Source organism: Tetranychus urticae, chromosome 1, assembly GCF_039701765.1.
Source record: "Tetranychus urticae isolate SD_2017Ah chromosome 1, NJAU_TeUrti_SD_1.0, whole genome shotgun sequence".
Lineage (NCBI taxonomy): Eukaryota > Metazoa > Arthropoda > Arachnida > Trombidiformes > Tetranychidae > Tetranychus > Tetranychus urticae.
In genome coordinates this window covers 9,232,765-9,252,397 of record NC_142958.1, presented here as the reverse complement: position 1 = coordinate 9,252,397, position 19,633 = coordinate 9,232,765, and the positions used below count along the sequence as shown (strand labels likewise).

General features: G+C 32.3%; 3 protein-coding genes across 3 annotated transcripts; 1 reads left to right on the top strand and 2 right to left on the bottom strand.

Moving 5' to 3' along the window:
• Positions 1–4,000: 4,000 nt before the first annotated feature.
• Positions 4,001–13,010, bottom strand: LOC107365586 (structural maintenance of chromosomes protein 1A-like). Its single transcript, XM_089270141.1, is given in 4 exon segments — positions 4,001–5,561; positions 5,564–5,972; positions 6,048–6,106; positions 12,401–13,010. Coding segments are annotated over 4 exon segments (2,211 nt in total). The 5' UTR covers positions 12,864–13,010; the 3' UTR covers positions 4,001–4,281.
• Positions 13,011–14,902: 1,892 nt separating this feature from the next.
• LOC107365409 (stalled ribosome sensor GCN1-like) lies at positions 14,903–15,505 on the bottom strand. The gene is made up of 2 exons (XM_089270139.1): positions 15,447–15,505; positions 14,903–15,374 (listed from the first exon to the last, which is right to left on the bottom strand). Exon 2 carries the CDS (start codon positions 15,369–15,371, stop codon positions 15,027–15,029), a length of 345 nt encoding a protein of 114 aa, XP_089126265.1. The 5' UTR covers positions 15,372–15,374; positions 15,447–15,505; the 3' UTR covers positions 14,903–15,026.
• Positions 15,506–16,475: 970 nt separating this feature from the next.
• LOC107365678 (mutS protein homolog 4-like) lies at positions 16,476–19,532 on the top strand. The gene is made up of 4 exons (XM_015933228.3): positions 16,476–16,634; positions 16,699–16,896; positions 16,955–19,020; positions 19,118–19,532. The coding sequence occupies exons 1-4, from the start codon at positions 16,619–16,621 to the stop codon at positions 19,325–19,327; spliced, it is 2,490 nt and encodes an 829-aa protein (XP_015788714.1). The 5' UTR covers positions 16,476–16,618; the 3' UTR covers positions 19,328–19,532.
• The last annotated feature ends 101 nt before the right edge of the window (positions 19,533–19,633 follow it).

Below are 19,633 nucleotides of genomic sequence, written 5' to 3'. Positions count from 1 at the left end.
ATTTCCAAAGGTAAACTGAATTTACATTTTCAGTGATAAGATTAACCAGTAAAAGATGATCACACAATTATATGATCCAAAAATCCCCAGATAATACGACAAATTCAATCGCAGACGATTTTACCAGGTGATAGTAATTAAACCAAGCTGTCGATAGTTGGTGATGGTTAATTCATTAAATTTGATTCCAGCTCCGATAATATATGAATGCATAAATACATATGTATTAAATACACAGTGTTGAATGTACAATGTATAAATCAGTTATGATGAGCATTTATCGATTCTCTTAAAGTAATATCTTTGACGAACCGCTGATTATATCTTTAATTTATGATTGAGTATCTTTAATCTTGATTATTCAGAATAAAAAAATACGTAATTTGAAATATAATAATTATTCCTTTCAATTTCAAGTGTTTACAAGTTGATTGTTATCTTGAGGTAACCAAAGACTGGTCAAGTGCTGGGTTGTTTAACCTTACAATTTGAGAAAACTAACAGAAAGGCTAATCAAGGATTGAGTAAAAGCCATTACTCTATGAATACACAGTAAATCAACTCAATTTATTCAATATTTCCGAATAAATTGTCAACTTTCACAATTTAACGATGAAAATTGTTGAAATTTTTACCTCTTTGATGGTCCGATTTTCTGGTAAATTCAAATGGTAAGGCTGATGAACTTGTAATTGTTGAAGGAAATAGGTGTTGAAGCTGTTGATGTTTACCAGAAATACTTGCAAGATTGTTTCTACTGTTAACCAACTACAATCAACTAGAGTTTCCATCATCACCATCATTAAACAATAAGTTAATAATAGGGAAATGTGAAATGCTAAATGATATGTTTCAATCATAATTAAAAGGATATCCTAACCTTGGCTATTAACATTGAACAAAAGTAAAATGAAAACAAAGTATGGCCTCAAAAAAATGTGATATTTTACTATCAACTGCTGTTGTACCAAGAAATAGCCTCTGGTTATTGAATAGGTTTTTGATGAAATAGTCGATGGAAGAGGAAGAAGACGAAGAAGATGATGATGATGATGAGGGCAAAGAATTAATATTAATCATTTAACCTTGTCAATTTAATTTGTTTTAGACAAAATCCTTCAGAAACTGGAAGCTGAATGATATTGCAGTAAATGATAGTTCATTCTTGATTTCTGGTTTAATCCTGATGATTTTGATGTACAATTCATTGCAACATTTAATTTAATTGAATTCAAGGAAATTAATAATATTAATATTGTTCTTTAATTGTTTATCATTTAGTTGCGACAATAAAGTTCTGGTTACTTTATCACAGTCAAATTATGGTTAAAGTCGGGTTGAAAATATCAATTGTACATTGAGCAGAGCTGCTTCAGGTCTCTGCTTATAATAATTTGAACCAACTATTATCACAATGAACCATTTACACAATCTATAATTGTCTTCAATCAATTTACCCAAACTTTACCCAGAAACCAATATTTAAAAAACAGTAAAATTAACCAGAATTTGTTTTCCAGTCGGTTTACCTCTTCTGTTTACAACCAATGTTTTAACCTGTAATTCAATTTGTGACTCCAATTTTCACTCAGAATATATTAACAATTAGTTGATTTTGTTTCTACCTTTTACTTTCATTTAATTGTACTTTGAACGGCCTTGAACGATAATGACAATAATAATGACCTGAAATGCCGTTAATAATGAAAAAATTGTCAAACCCAAAGCTAAATAAAGATTTACTAAAGCAGTCAAGATAGGTTTACTAATTCAGTGAATGTTTAACTTGATACTTTTTAAAAATATTTCATTTCTACCCAAATAAACAGGTTTAACAATCAAAAATTTGTAGGAGTGGAACTTAACAACACCAAGAAATGGTTTAGTGATGAGTAAAATTATAATCAAGCCAATTTTTTCCAGCATAAATTTATCAGCATTTTATCCGTACCTTATCACGATCAAAGGTGAATGTAGTAACTATATAGAACCAAAGTCTTTATTTTCAATCTGATTTCAACCTCTTTGATTTCAATCAGTGATTAACCTCACAACTATCCATATTGTTACAATTTGAAATCAATTCATTTTGATAATTTACCAAAAACTCACTGTCTAAACATGTGTTTACATTTACATGTCTCATTCAAGTGTCGATAGTGTTGCATCTTTGATTAATCATCTCCAGTGTTTTGTTTGAGTATATGGTAATCAATATTTGTATTGGAGTTTAATTTGTCCGAAGAAATTGAGAAAATTTCATTAAATAAAGTAGTTGAATGATCCAAAAAATTAAAAAGATAACTTGGATCGAGTAAAATGGCATACAATGAATAATTATAAAAATTAACACATTTGAGCAATCAAGTGTAGCATTTTCAGATTGCTTTATCATTATCTTTATAAAATTATTTGTTACAACACAGTTTCAATAAAATTAATTGCTAATCATAAACTGCAAAATTAAACATGAATAGATATTCAAGAGTATTCAACAATTCAGTTCAATGGTAATTAAAGTTGAAGTTGACTGCCTTCCCAGTGTCTCTTCAACCAATATAAAGTAGAGCACATAAGACTGTATTTTTAGATGATCTAGGCAACGAAGAAGATGAAAACATTACAAAATTAAGTTACCATTCAAATCAATTTAAATGGTAACTTAAATTATTCCGAAGTTATTACGAGTAAAAACTTGAAGCCCATTTAGAGTGTAACATGGCCATTAGAGCCATCTGTTGTTAGGTAAACAAACATCGTGTTTTGGTCTGATGATTAAAATGTAACTTTTAAATTGTACGGTTTGGTGCTTGTTTGTAAAACTAATTGTCTGTGCAATTAGGAACTAGGAATTAGGAACACTATTTAACCTAATCTAAGTTAATGAGAGTTTAAAATACCGGTCTCCATCGACCATAATTGCATTCGTCATCTTGAATTATGAGTGACTTTGACGGTTATTGTCTGGAGATCAGGATTGCCAAGGATTATTTGATTTTATAGCGATCCATGAATTGACCAGGAAAACAACATGATACTTTTGATACAATAACAATAAAGAGGAACATTATTGAGATGACACAATTCACTATCAATTGAGATGATTAAAGTGTCTACCTCGCTCTATAAGCCATTTTTAGTCGATATTATTCAAAGTTTAAGTTTAAGCTGGTGAGATGGCGAAAATTAAAAAGTCAATGATTTATTAACTTGATCTTCAGATAATCTAACTGCGGTCAAGTTGGCAATTGCAATTAATGAATGATACAACTTAAATATGACTAACTAATCAATCCATCAAGTACATCAATCCAAACTTTAGATGCTCTGAGAAAGTTTTGAATGCAAACCAAAAAGAGAAACCATTTTTACCCGATTTGGTCAGTATTTTTATACAATACACCTACTTACCTGGAACATGTAAAGGCTGGTTTGTCTAAGTAATGGAACTCGTTTTTACCGTTGATCTAATCAATTACGGGGATTCAATAATGATACTTTGTGATCAAACAAATGAGTGATTTGAAGTAATAATGATGTGCTAATTAGTGATAATAAGTGGTCACGATACAGATCCAAATAATAGTAAACTTACCACAGAAGCAATCGAAATGAAGTAGAAAGAAATTGCAAAAATCAGCTGAACAATGGACAAGCTTAAAACGCATAGCATTTTGAATTGTACACTTGATGTGTTGAATAAAAGAAATGGAAGGAAATGAATTGTTGCTCATAAAAATCAGAATTAAAGTAGTAGTTGAAAACAGAATGATAAAAGTAGTCTGAAATGATGTAAAGAAACAATCCTTAAATTGTAAGGACAACTTGAGCTCACTAGGAAAGGGTTGGATGATTGCCGTAAAACTCTTGAAAACATATAGAATCAGTCATTGATCTAAGAATTGTGGAAACAATTGAAATGGTTTCAATCAAAGAACAAAGAATTATTCTCAGAAAATGAAAATCTTTATTTGATTTGAAATAAATTGAAGAAAGCCATTGAAGCAATTGCGCCTCAAAATAGTTCACAATGAAATTACAGATGCATAACATCGATCGTAATTTAAATTTGAAGTCAAGGAATGAGATAATTGCGGATCGCAACAATTTATTGAAAAAATCAAGAGAATGTGGTCAACACTGAAAGAGATGGTCAAACAAGAACACAATTTCAAGTGAATTGGGTAAAATAAGAGAAGTCTTTGAGTCAAAATCATCGGTTGTTACTAAAAAGGCATATCGATTGTCACAAAGTGTATGTATGTGTGTGAGTGTATCTTACTATAAGTGTTGGTTGTGTGCGTGGTTGCATATACGTTGCATATCGATCCTACAGTAACGTAAACGGGTTTCCAAACCTTTAATTTGGCTTTGAATTACCATTAGATCACTTTCTTTACGAGTTTTCTTTAGCTGTTCTTTCAATTCTTCAGCTAATTTTTCTTTTTCATATTTCAATTTGTGGACTTCTTTTTCGTCCCATCTACGGGCTCTTCTTTCTAATTCTGCGGAACCTCCAGAGATGAAACCACACTTCTGATAGAAAGTACCATCTAGTGCAACAGCATCATAACGACGACCATCACCCAAATCAAAAGCAACTTGAGCAGCATCCTCAGGAGTTTCACAGACTAATGCATTATTGGTGGCAAATAGAACAGCTCGTTCAATTTGCGGAGGATCGTATTTCAAAACATCATAAACAAGTCTCACACCTTTTGGACTTTGAATGTTTCGGAGACGTTCTTTCAAAGGTTTCACTTCGATATAGTCAAGAGGTAGAAAAGTTTCAGGCTCCATCATTTGATCTTTGAGGTATTGAATACATCTTCGAGCAGTCTCTTCTTTATCTATAACAATTGCCTCCATGTGTTTACCCATAACTCTGGTGATAGCCATGTTGTAACGCTTATGAATGGGTTTACAAAGATTTAACATACGATCGTAAACACCGGGATAGAGTTTCTTTAGATGATCAACAACTTCAGCCTTCTTTCTCCTTCTTTCATCTTCGTGACGGTCAACCTTGGCATCTCCCAATTCACCGTTTATTTGTTCAAGTTTCTTATTGATGGTGGTGACTCGTTCTTTCGCAAATCTGACAATTTCGTCGATTTCTTTCTCCTTTTTTCTTAACTCACTGAGACTTTGTTCACTCATTGAAATGTTATCTTTAAGCTTGTCAATTCTTTTCATATTTTCTTCGAGTTCATTTTGCAAAACTCTTATTCTGGACTGGATTTGTTGTTGGTCTCTTTGTTCTTGTTCGTATTTGTCAGAGTCAGCCTTTTGCTTTCTCTCCAATGAATCCAAGTCATTCAAGTACTTAGAAGACAAACGAGTAGCTTCTTCTTTCAACCTATTGTATTCTCGCCTCTGAGATTCTTCAAGAACGATTTCCCGGTTTTTGTTCGCATCTTCAGCTTTCATCTCACTTTCAAAGACTGCAATTTTCTCGTTAACTTTTTCCAGTTCTTTAGTTAATTCCATGATTGCTTCTTGATGATTCTCGTCAGCTTTTTTGGCAGCAGTCAATGATTTTTTGGCTGTTTGTAATTTTTCTCGATATGAGAAGCATTTTCTTAAGCTTTTATGTATGCAGGTCGTTTCTTGTTCAAATTCAGTTCTACATCTCGAATTTGTTTGTCGATATTGGCCAATGTTTTTGTTATTTTATTAAGATTTTGCCTTTTGATCTTAATTTCTTCTTCTGCTTTTTCTTTCTTGCGAACCTGTACATCCAAATCATCTCTTTTCTTTTTCAAGTCACTTTGTAGACCATCTATTTCTTTTTGTATATGATACAATTTGAAAAGTTGCTGGTTAACTTGTAAAATATGAAGTTCCTCTTTAAGAGTTTGATATCTCTTAGCTTCATTGATCTCGCCTTGAGCTTCCTTCTTTTCTGCAGCAATACCCTTCTTTTTGACAAACATATGATGTAACTCTTCTTCACTGCGATCCATTGTAGTCTAAAATAAAACATGATAATAATTAAATATTTTTACAATAGAATTAATAATATAGATAAAGTTATTTTTACTAACCTTTTCATTGATGTAAGACTCTTTAAACTCATTAGAGTGAGATATTTCTTCAAACAGTGAAGTAATTGTTGGTTGAAATAGACCAGTTAGTTCATTATAAACGAGATCTAACTCATTATTTATTAATAACATGTCACTACCTTAATATATGACAAGGTTACCAAGATTTTACAAAATTTAACTTTTCATCACTAAAACTGAATTCTGAGACATCATGTCCATGATCAGAATTACTCATGATGGAACTATGATTAATGTTCCGTTGCTGAGAACTAATTAAGAGTTCTTTAATGGTATATTGTTCATCTCTTTAACTTGACCCGTTCTCAAGTTATGAACGGTTAAAATATAAAATCTCAATATTTTCAATCACTAAGTAAGTAATCAAAGATCTACTTATTTCTCCTCAACCAAACAAACTAGAGATATCATGAAGACATCGTTAGAAAGCTCATTTCATTCACTTTCTAACCACATATCAACATCATTAAAAAGACTCAATAAACAATGAAATCAGAGTCATCTTTCTGTCTTCCAAAACATAACATGATCTTTAATTTAACAATTAAAACCACACTAATTGTCTCTAACTTGAACCAATGCTAAACACATTTAACTGTACTTTAACTTAACCATGTAATGATCATTAACTTTGACTTAAAAGGATAATTTGATCCTTTTCTCTGTTTCATCTCTTTTCATAATTTCTTGGAAATTTTCCTTTAACTAAACATTGACATTCATAACCGTTTTCTCACTCTTATAAGTAAGATAAAAATTAACCAACAGTTAGTCCAGTTTTGTGAGTTGCACTGGAAGCAACATTTGCGTCTCTTTTTTGTGTTCCTTGTTATTTAACAAGAAGTAATGTTTTACTAACTTATTGTATTGAATTGAATTGAAGATTAAATTAAATGTTTGACTAAAGTCATCGAGTAAAACTTCACTTAAACCAACAGGTTATGGGCTCACACGTTTTCCAACTTTAATAGCTGTGTTAAACTCAATATTTTTTCATCTTACTTTGAACTTAAGATTTATACGTTTTTTTAAATCACCAATCATGGTTGAATTAGGTGAGTTCAGTATCGTCAAACTGAACGATACTAACTACAAGTTATGGAAGTTATCTATTGAAGCTTTTGCTCAATCTCTTGGATGTTTGGAAGTGTTGCTTGGCAAAGAAAAATGTCCCGATCTTATTCCTCATATTCATGTTGAAGGAGTCGCAACACCTGACAGTGTTATCAACAATCGGAAGGAAATTGAAAAGTGGAACAAAAAGGATGCAATTGCTCGGACAATTATAACTACAAGTATTACTGAAGGTATTGTTGATTTGATTACTGCTTGTTCCTCATCTTCTGAAATGTACAATAATATTCTTGACTATAAAGAACAACGTGTTACACATAATGTCTGGCAACACAGACGTAAATTAACTGACCTTAAATTTACTGCTTCACATACAGTTATAAGCTATTTCAGTGAGTTAGAAACAATTGTAAAGCAATTATCTGTTTTAGGTTCACCAGTGGATGAACCAACTGTAATTTTGAAAGTCATTGATGATCTTCCTCAATGTTATGAAGTTTTTAAGCAAAACTTAGAGTACAAAATTACTGATGGTCAAGTTATTAAGCTTTCATCTTTGAAACAAAATTTATTATTAGCAGAGAGAAGAGTTAAATCTGAATCAAAGAATAATCATGGAGAAGCATTAATTGCCAAAGCTACTCGTACTTCGAGTTACAGGGAAAAACATTGTTATGAGTGCGGTGGAAAAGGCCATACAGCAAATTATTGTCGCAAAAATCCTAATAATTTCAATAATACTAATAATAGAAACAATAATTTCAGTAACAACAGTAACAATAACAGTAATAACTGATTCAATCGAAATAATTTCAGAAACAATTTCTCAAACAACTTCAATAGACAAAATAATAATTACTCAAACAACAACAATCCAAACAATTACTCAAACAGAAACAATCAAAGTAATAATTCATTCCAACATCGAAGCAATTGTCGAGGTCAAAATTCATATCGAAATAATAATAGAAATTTCAACAATCGTAATCATGCAAACAATGCTCAATTCAATCAAAACCAAAACTCTAATAACAATTCAAACTCAAATGAACAAAATAACAATAATTCCAGAAATAATTCAAATTCGAATTCAAATTCAAATTCAAATGAAAACAATGGTAATCTCAATTTTGCTTATTGCTCGATACATGATAGTCATAGTAGCATGGAATGGTTACTTGATACTGGTGCTTCATTCCATGTTACTAGTGACATCAGAAATTTTTCAAATTTAGTTGATTTAGATGAACCAATTACTCTTACAGTTGGAACAGACTTGAAAGTCGAAGCAATAGCTCGTGGTGATGTTGATGTTGAGAGCTACAATGGAAATGAGTGGATCAGAGGTAAACTTACTAATGTTTTGTTTGTACCAAATTTTGGTAAATACAATTTGTTTTCTTGGGTACAAACGTTGAATAAAAATTATGCTTTAATCTCAACTTCAAATCTAACCAAAATTGTTGATGTTGAGTCAAAAAGGACAATAACTGTAGTTGATAAAATTGGTAAATCAATGTGGATGATAATGCGAACAATTAAATCTGATAATATTGCTATGTTAGCTCAAGAATACTCATTAATGGACTGGCACAAACGATTAGCCCACATCAATGTCCACAAAATTATTGAAATGTCTAAACAAGAAATTTTGCCTCCGATTAAGTATGACAATGATTTAAGTAAATTTATTTGTGAAGGTTGCTTGAAGGGCAAATTTGCTCGGAAACCATTCAAATCTGTACCTAAAAGAGAAATAAATGTTGGTGAATCCTTTCATTGTGATCTTCAAGGACCAATGGAAGTAGAGTCTTTATCAGGTTCAAAATTTGCTCTGGTAATTAAGGATGAAGCGTCAAGCTTTAGGACTCTATTTTTTCTGAAACATAAATCTGATTCTTATCATTCATTAAAAATGTATATCAATAGCGTTGAGAAAAATACTGGAAATAAAGTTAAGATAATGAGAAGTGACAACGGTGGTGAGTTCATTGAGTCAAGAGTTAAAACGTTGTTATCTGAAAACTCAATTAAACATGAATTGTCAGCTCCTTACACTCCACAGCAAAATGGTTTTATTGAGAGAGAAAATAGAACAATAACTGAAGCGGCAAGATCAATGATGTTAGATTGTAACTTACCGAAATTTTTGTGGCCAGAAGCTATGCATACTGCAGCTTACATTCTGAATTTAATTCCAAATAAAAAGCTCAATAATTTGTCATCTTTTGAATTGTGGTTCAAAAAGAAACCGACTTACAAACATTTACATGTTTTTGGATGTGTTGTTTACGGTAAATTGAATGCTTCTTTATGTAAGAAGTGGGATCCAAAATCAAGAAAATACATTTTTGTTGGTTATACTGATACAGTAAATAATTTCAAAGTTTACAATCCAAATGGTAAATACATTACAGTTATTCGAGATGCTAAATTTTTAGATGATCAGCTTGATGCTCAAGCAGCAATTGACCAAGTTCTAAATAATAAAGAAACAAATTTAGATGAAATGATTGAGAAAGCAGATGAAAATGAATTAAACAATGACAATGACTTGATCTGTCAAAATGAACAAAATGAAGCAAATGGAAGTGAAGAGAAAAATGAAGAAGTTGAAAGTAATGAAATGAACTTGATAAATTTAGCAAATCAGATAATTAACAAGGATCTCGAACCAAAATCATTTGAAGAAGCAATGAGTTCACCAAATCGCAAACAATGGTATGAAGCTATGTTAGATGAATTACGATCTCTGAAAAAGAATGAAACATTTGAACTTGTTGATTCACCTGAAAATAAAACAATAATTGACTGTCGATGGGTCTTTAAGATTAAGAAGAAAATTGATGGTTCCATCGATAGATTCAAAGCTAGATTGGTAGCACGAGGTTATGCTCAAAAATCTGGAATCGATTATTTTGAAACATTCAGTCCAGTGGCAAGGTATGATTCGATTCGTGCCATCATTGCTATAACTTGCCAATATAAAATGTTTTTGTTACAGTTTGATGTAAAAACAGCATTCTTATATGGTAAGTTAAATGAAGAAATTTACATGAATCAACCTCCAGGGTTTAATGTAAATTCAAATAAAGTACTTAAATTAAAGCGAGGATTGTATGGACTCAAACAAGCTCCACGTCAATGGAATGCAAGGATAAATGAATTTTTTCTTGAAACATGATTTCAAACAGAGTACAGCAGATAACTGTATTTACGTAAAATCCGATCATAATGAATTGACAATCATTGTAATTTATGTTGATGATGGTTTGATTTAAAGTTCATCTGAAAATGAATTGAACAAAATATCTGAAAAGCTTAAGCAAGAATTTGAAATCAAGATTCATAAACCCGAGGTCTTTGTCGGAATGGAAATTCACCAAAACAATGATAGATCAATGATTACAATCAAACAGACTAATTACATTAAAGAGTTATTGAATAGATTCAATATGTCTGAATGTAAACCAGTAACAAGTCCTGGTGATACAAATGTTACACTCTATCCATCATCAACTGAATCTGATCCTAAAATACCGTACCAAGAAGCTGTCGGAGCTTTACTTTATCTATCGATAATCAGTCGACCTGATATTACTTTTCAAATCAATAAAGCATCTCAGTTTAACAGTAAGTACAATGAAGATCATTGGAAATCCATTAAACGAGTATTTCGTTATTTGAAGGGTACAACGAATGTTGGAATAACTTATGCAAATAATCATGATAACTTTACTTTGATTGGTTATGCAGATGCAGATTATGCTGCTGATCAAGAGACTAGAAAGTCTACATCTGGATTTGTTGTTACTTTGAGTAATTCACCAGTTTCTTGGTGTTCTAGGCTTCAAAAGAGTGTTGCCCAGTCAACGACTGAGGCTGAATATGTAGCCATTGCTGAATGTACAAAAGATGTTCTTTGGTATATTCAGCTTTTGAATGAACTTTCTATTAAAATAAATTTACCGGTAAGAATAATGAGTGACAATCAAGGTGCTATTTTGCTAACTCGTAACAATCTTTTTCACAAACGAACTAAACATATCGACATAAGATTTCATGCTATCCGTGATTATCAAGAGAAAGGTTTGATTAAAGTTTATTTTACTCCAACGAAAGAGCAACCAGCAGATATGCTGACAAAATCACTTTGTGCTCCATCGCTTAATCAGTACAAACTATTTCTTAACATTTATTAAAAACATTCAGTTTCAAAGCAAAATTAACAGATTCAATAAAAACACATTGTTCAGTCATGTATATGTTCAAGCAGATGAATCAAATCATCAAACAACCAATCGGAAACCAGTAATACCTTAAAATTAAAATTCAATGTAAACAGTAAATGTGTTCAGCAAGGGAGAGTGTTGGTTGAAATAGACCAGTTAGTTCATTATAAACGAGATCTAACTCATTATTTATTAATAACATGTCACTACCTTAATATATGACAAGGTTACCAAGATTTTACAAAATTTAACTTTTCATCACTAAAACTGAATTCTGAGACATCATGTCCATGATCAGAATTACTCATGATGGAACTATGATTAATGTTCCGTTGCTGAGAACTAATTAAGAGTTCTTTAATGGTATATTGTTCATCTCTTTAACTTGACCCGTTCTCAAGTTATGAACGGTTAAAATATAAAATCTCAATATTTTCAATCACTAAGTAAGTAATCAAAGATCTACTTATTTCTCCTCAACCAAACAAACTAGAGATATCATGAAGACATCGTTAGAAAGCTCATTTCATTCACTTTCTAACCACATATCAACATCATTAAAAAGACTCAATAAACAATGAAATCAGAGTCATCTTTCTGTCTTCCAAAACATAACATGATCTTTAATTTAACAATTAAAACCACACTAATTGTCTCTAACTTGAACCAATGCTAAACACATTTAACTGTACTTTAACTTAACCATGTAATGATCATTAACTTTGACTTAAAAGGATAATTTGATCCTTTTCTCTGTTTCATCTCTTTTCATAATTTCTTGGAAATTTTCCTTTAACTAAACATTGACATTCATAACCGTTTTCTCACTCTTATAAGTAAGATAAAAATTAACCAACAGTTAGTCCAGTTTTGTGAGTTGCACTGGAAGCAACATTTGCGTCTCTTTTTTGTGTTCCTTGTTATTTAACAAGAAGTAATGTTTTACTAACTTATTGTATTGAATTGAATTGAAGATTAAATTAAATGTTTGACTAAAGTCATCGAGTAAAACTTCACTTAAACCAACAGTAATTTCCCGTGGATTTTTCATGGCAATTGACTCCACAGCTCCTTGATAGACAAGAAAATTTCTTGCTTTCACGTTAATTCCAAGAGTTTCTAACCTTTTGGCATAATCCTGTTTTGACACTGGATTGTTGTCAATCTTATAGTCCGAGCTGGCTCCTTGCACATACCTACAAAACCTTGTCTGTCGACCACTCTCGGAGTCTTCATACACCAAAGTGACCGATGCTGAATTACTGACAGGGCGACCTATTGATGCTCCATGGATCAGTTCAGATAATTTTTTAACTCTCAAATTGGATGCCTTTTCACCAAGCACAAAACTAATTGCATCCATAAAGTTACTTTTACCACTTCCATTGGGTCCAATAACCGCGGTAAAAGGTTTCAATGGGCCAACCTTTTGTTGTCCCTTGTAAGACTTGAAGTTTTCAAGTTCGATGAATTTAAGATATCCTGGCATAGTGAAACCAGATGTATTTACATGGAACAACAATTAAAATTTACAATGAATAATGGAAAAAATAAAATTGTTTAAAATAGAATTAATCAACATTAAATTTATTTTGTCTGAAGCTGCTGAAAATTTCTAGACTCCGAAGTCAGTCGATTGAGCCGCTGAGTCAGTTGATGAAGATTCGACTGAGCGCCAGTTGATTGAGGTATCGACTGAGTCGACTTAGTCGACTCTAATTTGAGACGACTAAGTCGACTCAGTTCACTCAAAATTTGAGTTCAAGCGCCAAACACGTCATTTTTTCAACAATTTTTTTTAAATAAGTTTATACATAGCAACTTCGAACATGTAACGTAGATCTGCGTTGATTTTGATATTAAATAAAAAAGCTAATATATTAACTAAAAAGATCATTTTAAGGCAGAAGATGTACTTTCTTGTTTGTTTCTAGATCGTCTCTTAAAAACCCCCTCTTACCCCCTCAAAAATTGGGCTTTGAGTCGAAATGAGTCAACCGCCAGTCGTTTGAGTGAAAGTCGACTGATTCGACTCGAGTCGACCGCCAGTCGATAAAACCCCCAGTCAGTCAGTCGTTGAAAAAACGACTGACTTCGGAGTCTAAAAATTTCTCAGCTAACAAATAAGCGCCCACGAAAACAGAGCCCTCTACTGTTACTTAAACAAAACAGTTTATTAACTTCAATCCATTGGATTGAATCCAGTCTTTGTAAGGTTCCATGAAAAAATTTTTTTGGTTATCTTGATTAAGTTTGTTGAAAATTGAATAAATTAAATTTCTGGAGCACATTGGCCTTGTAGGTATGAAATTAATGCATGTAACATGCTTTATTTCAGCGCGAAGTGATTAAAATGGCCGATTACACTTTTCCCTCGAGTTTTTTGTATTTTTGTTATGCTGCCATCTAGAGTAACTAGAGGGGGAAATCACAAATTTTACAATTGAAACAATAAGCTTACTCTAGTGACTCCCCTTATGGGGAAAAGAATAAAAAAGGGGATAAGTGAGGCAAGGGGGAGTCATTAAAGTTTTTAATTGTTTCAATTGTAAAATTTGTGATTTCCCCCTCTAGTTACTCTAGATGGCAGCATACCAAAAATACAAAAAACTCGAGGGAAAAGTGTAGATGAATAAAAATCGATATTATTTTGGATACTCGTTCTGTTAAATTCCCGCCATTAATAAAGATGCCCAGGCCTAATTTAATCAATTATTTTTCTCTTGTTTTTACTAATTTTGTTCAAATTTAAGTGGATCGATTTGGTAATAGAGAATTTATGATTTATTTCAAACACTAGCGGGTTAAAGTTTTTGATTATGGAGCAACGATATTTCTTGCTTTAAATAGTAATGTGATTTCATACAATTCGTCCTTTAATATTTGCATAGATGATTAGACTGATCATGAAATGAAATGATTCTATTTGATCCAAATGCAGACGATCATACAAAGAACTAACAGTTATAGCGCAACTGTTGGATTCCTTGACTCGGACTTCTCGGCAGCAGTATTACTGTCGAGTAACCGGTTAAAGCAATTTTTTAGTATCCCATTTAAAGCAATTTTAGTTTTATAATTTATATAATCCTTTCATTACTTAAATCTTAGCGCTGCGTCTTTCTGAAAAGTAGTTTTTAACAGTCTATTGTTAATCCAATCCCGTCAATAGCGCTTTTATTCATTTTACTAATTGAAGATTCACTTGGTAATATAATACATGATTGATTGTTTATCTGTCAATCGATTATAGCTGCTGGATCTTTTACGTTGGGCAAGGATTGTTAAGAATACTGTCATTAGTTGAAAAAATAATCTCTACCATCAATGGTTTGTTTAGTTAAATCTTGCACAGTAAAACTATCAATAGCATGACGACGCTGCTAATTGTCATAGTTAATGGAGATGGGCACTGATTAGTGATAGATTTAAATTATCCGAAGAGGCAGCTGAAACATCTTCAGAGACTGTCATCCGATTGTAAAAGCGATTTAATGAAACGGGAATGAAATGAGATTTAATACAAAATAATGTCTTCAAAATATTTTTATTAAATTCAGTTAGCAAGTTGGAGTGATTTAGAAAATTCAAGAAAAAAGGTATGAATGCGAAAGGAAAGGGAAGAAAATTAAAATTAATCCAATTCGCGCAATCATGTTAGTAAAGTATCATCAAACTGCTCTTCTTTAGGTTCTGGTTGTGCCAACACTTTTTTCAAAGTTTTGCTTATGCATTCTTGAAGGACTTCTTTAGCACCACGATCTAAAGCAGCAACCAGCTGTTGAGCACATTCTTCGTCTGATCTTAATTTCAAAACAGTAACCAAGGCTTGCTCCGAATTTGACCTAACAGCCGTATTTTTCTCTTTCGTTCCCATAACTAATAAGGGGACAAGTGTTTTTAGGAAGCTCATTGGGAACGGACATGGGAGGTTTTTAGTTAAATATATTGATGAATTAGCCACCGTTTGTTTGACTTCATTATTTGCGTGATTCATACACTGCAAAAAAGGAAAGAGAAAGGATTAGCAATGTGAAAGAATGAATCAAATTGATGAATAAAAATAACTAACTCTTGCAAAACTGGAAACTAAATTTTGAGGCAATTGGTCATCTTTTGGTATTTTATATAGAAAATTTTTTTTCTAATTTTCTAATTCCTCATTAGATAACCATTTACAAAGAGTTCCTAAACAGGAAGCCGCTGCATTTCGAACACTATCGTTAATACAATCAAGTAATGATGTTGTCGTCGATAGGTGAAAGATTTTGTCACACTTCTAGGATTAAGTTTATTTCGGTCTTAGCATTGGTACAAGGAGGGTTGCTTGGAATTACGCAGACCCGTAGATGAAAGTTTTCCTGGTTAAACATGATACATTTGAGGTGAGTTTCAAGGGGTTAAGGTATTGGTTGAGATTTTTGTTTTTTACTATTTTTGGAGTTTGATTTAGTGTTAGGCTTTTAGGGTTTTTAGACGTTCAGTCTCAGTTTTAGGACATTGGGTTACCCAGTGGATAGGATCGTTTATTCTGGATTGTTTATTTCGGTCTTAGCATTGGTACAAAGAGGGTTGCTTGAAATTACGCAGACCCGTAGATGAAAGTTTTCCTGGTTTGACATGATACATTTGAGGTGAGTTTCAAGGAGTTAAGGTATTGGTTGAGATTTTTGTTTTTTACTATTTTTGGAGTTTGGTTTAGTGTTAGGCTTTTGTGTGCGAGGTTTGTTTTTAAGGGAATTAAATTTGTCAAACTTTGGGATTATATGTGTTTGGAAGACAGCCTCGAAAAGGTTGTAAAAAAGTGAAGTAGAGAAAGGTTGTAAAAAAGTTGGGATGATGTCTGCGGTGTCAATATTGAGGTCGTTTAGGGTTTTTAGACGTTCAGTCTCGGTTTTAGGACATTGGGTTACCCAGTGGATAGGATCGTTTATTCTGGAGCCGCATAGACAGGAAGTGGATGTTTGGGTATAATTGTATTTGCCAAGTAGAAGCGATATATGATTGTCCATTTTTTGTCGTATTTTTAAAGGTTTCCACTTTCCAAGAATAACTCTGCTTTGAGGATCTGGATTTTGTCAATTTCTTGTGCTGCTATCTATCGGTTTTTAAAAAAATTACTTGCTTAGAACTTTTAAAAGGCGTTTTATACGCTTAGCGGTTTTTTTGTTATTTGACAAGGTTTTGATTTAATTGTTATCGACTGTTATTGATTTAGTTGTATTTAATTGATGTTCAAGCAGTATGGACTTAAAATATGGTAATTAGATTTAAATTTGCAAGTTGCAATATTTAATAACTTAATATTTTCTTTCCTTTTCAAGATTTTCCTCTTTTTACTTCCAATGATTTCGAGTCGGAATCAATCAGGAGTCGTGATTGGAACTCTTTAAAATCTATTAGCGATTTTCGACATAATTCAACTGGATCGATAAGTGGTCCATCAAGTGTCTCAGGGGGAAGAACCAGATCAACAATTGTATCTATTGCTGAGGGACGTGGAAATGCCAAAGGAGAAATTGGTAATTTTTTTAAATTTTTTCTTTCTATTTTAATGCTAACTCTCATTTTCCTCTAAAGGTTTAGCTGCAATGGATGCCATTGGATCAACTTTGCAACTATTCCAATTTCCTGATGGATGCACTTATTCAAGATTATTTTCAAAGCTGGAAATTCTTGATCCTGCTGAGATTATTGTGTCATCAACCGTTGGTGAAGGAACTAACAAAAGTCTCTTAGGCCTGTTACTCAATTTCAACAATACAATCACGGTAACCAAGGTTGAGAGAAAGTATTTCAATGATATTGTTGGGTTCAAAGCTGTTACTTCGTTATGTGCTCCCGATTACAAAAGTAAAATTGAAATGGAGGTAAAAGAAAAGTATTATTGTCTTGCTGCTGCAGCCGCGCTGATTAAATACATTGAATTTGTTCAAAATGTTATTCTTTCTGCGAATTCAATAAAAGTCGTTTATGCTGGATCTGAACAAACAATAGCTATTGACCCAACAACTGCTAAAGCATTGGAAATTATAGTTAATCACCAAACTGGTAAAACAGAAGGAACTTTATTACATTTCTTGGATCACACAAAGACCAAGGTTGGTTATCGACTGTTGAGAGCCACCATTCGAGAACCTTCAAGTGATCTTAAAACCATTGAACCACGATATGATATGATTAGCGAGATATTAACCAATCCTCAATTTCATTTCAACACATCTGAAATAATAACAAAATTTCTCGACCTTGAATCGATTATATCAGCCATTATATGTGAACCTAAAACCAAAAGTTGGAAAGTTGGTGAGAGAAGAGTTGAAATATTGATTTATCTTCGTCACACGTTGAATCTTATTAACCCATTACGAGAACAATTGAGTTCAGCTCAACATACAATTTTTCAACATTATTACTATTTGTTAGAAGATGGCAACTTTGAAGCAATTGCAAACATAATTGATACAGCAATCAGTCAGGATTGTAAATTGGTTAAAGGAGCTTTGAACATTAAGCATCAAAAAGTTTTTGCAATTAAACAGGATATTGATGGATTTTTGGATAAAAAGAGAGGCATTTACAATAAATTGATCAGCGACATGGGATCTTACGTTGAACAACTAGGAATGAAATACAATCTTCCCATCAAACTCAACTACAACCAGACTAGAGGTTACCATCTTACCATGAATGTTGGAGATCGACCTGATATGGACTCTCATCTACCAGTTGAATTTATTCGTGTCCAAAAAAGAGGTAAAACCAGCAACTTTACAACAAATGAGATGATGCGATACAATTCACACATGACGCTAGCTCTAGAGGACATTTTTGCAACCAGCTATGAAGTACTTGCACAAATTTACCTATCTATCCGAGAAAAGATTGGTTGTCTCCATAAACTGACAGAAATTGTTGCCTTCATTGATTTATTATTATCGTTTAGTATGGCAAGCTCAAAGTATAACATGGTTAGACCTGAATTTGACTCAATAACGGCAATTAAAGAAGCTTGTCATCCTTTTTTATTAGAAAACAATAAAAGTGAAGCAGTTTATAATGATGCATTTCTTTCGGAAGATTGTAATATTTGGATTTTACGTGGACCTAACATGAGTGGAAAATCAACATTCCTCAAGAATATTTGTGTTCTCCAAATTTTAGCTCAATGTGGCTGCTTTGTACCGGCTGAACAAGCAACCTTTCGATTAACTGATCAAATTTTCACAAGAGTTGGTAATGATGATGAACTAGAAAGCAATTGCTCAACATTTACCAATGAAATGAAGGAAATAAAATACATTTTGGATAATTACACCGATAATAGTCTCATTATAATTGATGAACTTGGAAAAGGGACTTCTTATGAGGAAGGATTAGCTGTTTGTTGGTCAGTTATTGAATCTTTTTTATCATCCAAAGCATTTGTATTTTGTGCGACTCATTATTCGGCTCTTGATCAAATGGACTCAATGTATCCAAATGTGACAACCCATTACTTCTCTGCTGACCATCGATTAAGAGATGAAGATAATTTAGATCCACTCTATGGACTGGATATCGCCGAAAAATCAGGAATCAAAAAGTCTATTCTCGAAGAAGCTAGACAAATTGCTGAAAAAATGATGGCGAATGCAACAAATTTTGTAAGTTTGTTTGTAAAGTGTAATTTTTATCTAATTATTACAATTAATCAAATGTTATTAATGCACTCATTTGTTTCCATCAATCATTTGTTTCCAGGCTCCTAATCCAGCTTCCAAAGAGATAAAACGTAAATATCAACTCGGGCGTCACCTCATCACTTTGGCATCCAAACCGAACCTCCGAACTGATGTTCTAAACAAGTACTTGAAAGATTTCAAACTCGCTCAAGAAAAAGAAAAAAATTCAAGTGGTGTCGATGTATCGAATGAACAAGAACACGTGAACTGTGAACAAACAGAAGAATAATTAAGCTCCATAGATTGTTACCTTGCCAGCATAATCCTCTCGAACAATCAAGTAGTGCTGTAATCAATTTACAAGGTCGCTTTTTTGATTATTATATGAGTAACATTTTTCTTTCTATTACGAACATTATTTCTATTTTTGTACTGTTATCATCGAAAAATTATAATTTTTTGATTATTAAAACCATCTAACCTTTAAACGTTAAGTGAAGTTTATTGATTAGAACCAGGGTCGAGGTCAATTTGATTTTGACCTAAAACTTTGTTTATTCATTTACAATAATGAAACAAATTAGGCAAAAACAGC

Excerpts from the sequence above, each read along its gene's own strand:
- LOC107365409 (XM_089270139.1), bottom strand. The coding sequence starts at position 15,371 with ATGAATCACGCAAATAATGAAGTCAAACAAACGGTGGCTAATTCATCA.
- LOC107365678 (XM_015933228.3), top strand. Across the intron at positions 16,897-16,954 it reads AAATGCCAAAGGAGAAATTG|GTTTAGCTGCAATGGATGCC; the intron begins GTAATTTTTTTA and ends TTTCCTCTAAAG. Across the intron at positions 19,021-19,117 it reads TGGCGAATGCAACAAATTTT|GCTCCTAATCCAGCTTCCAA; the intron begins GTAAGTTTGTTT and ends ATTTGTTTCCAG.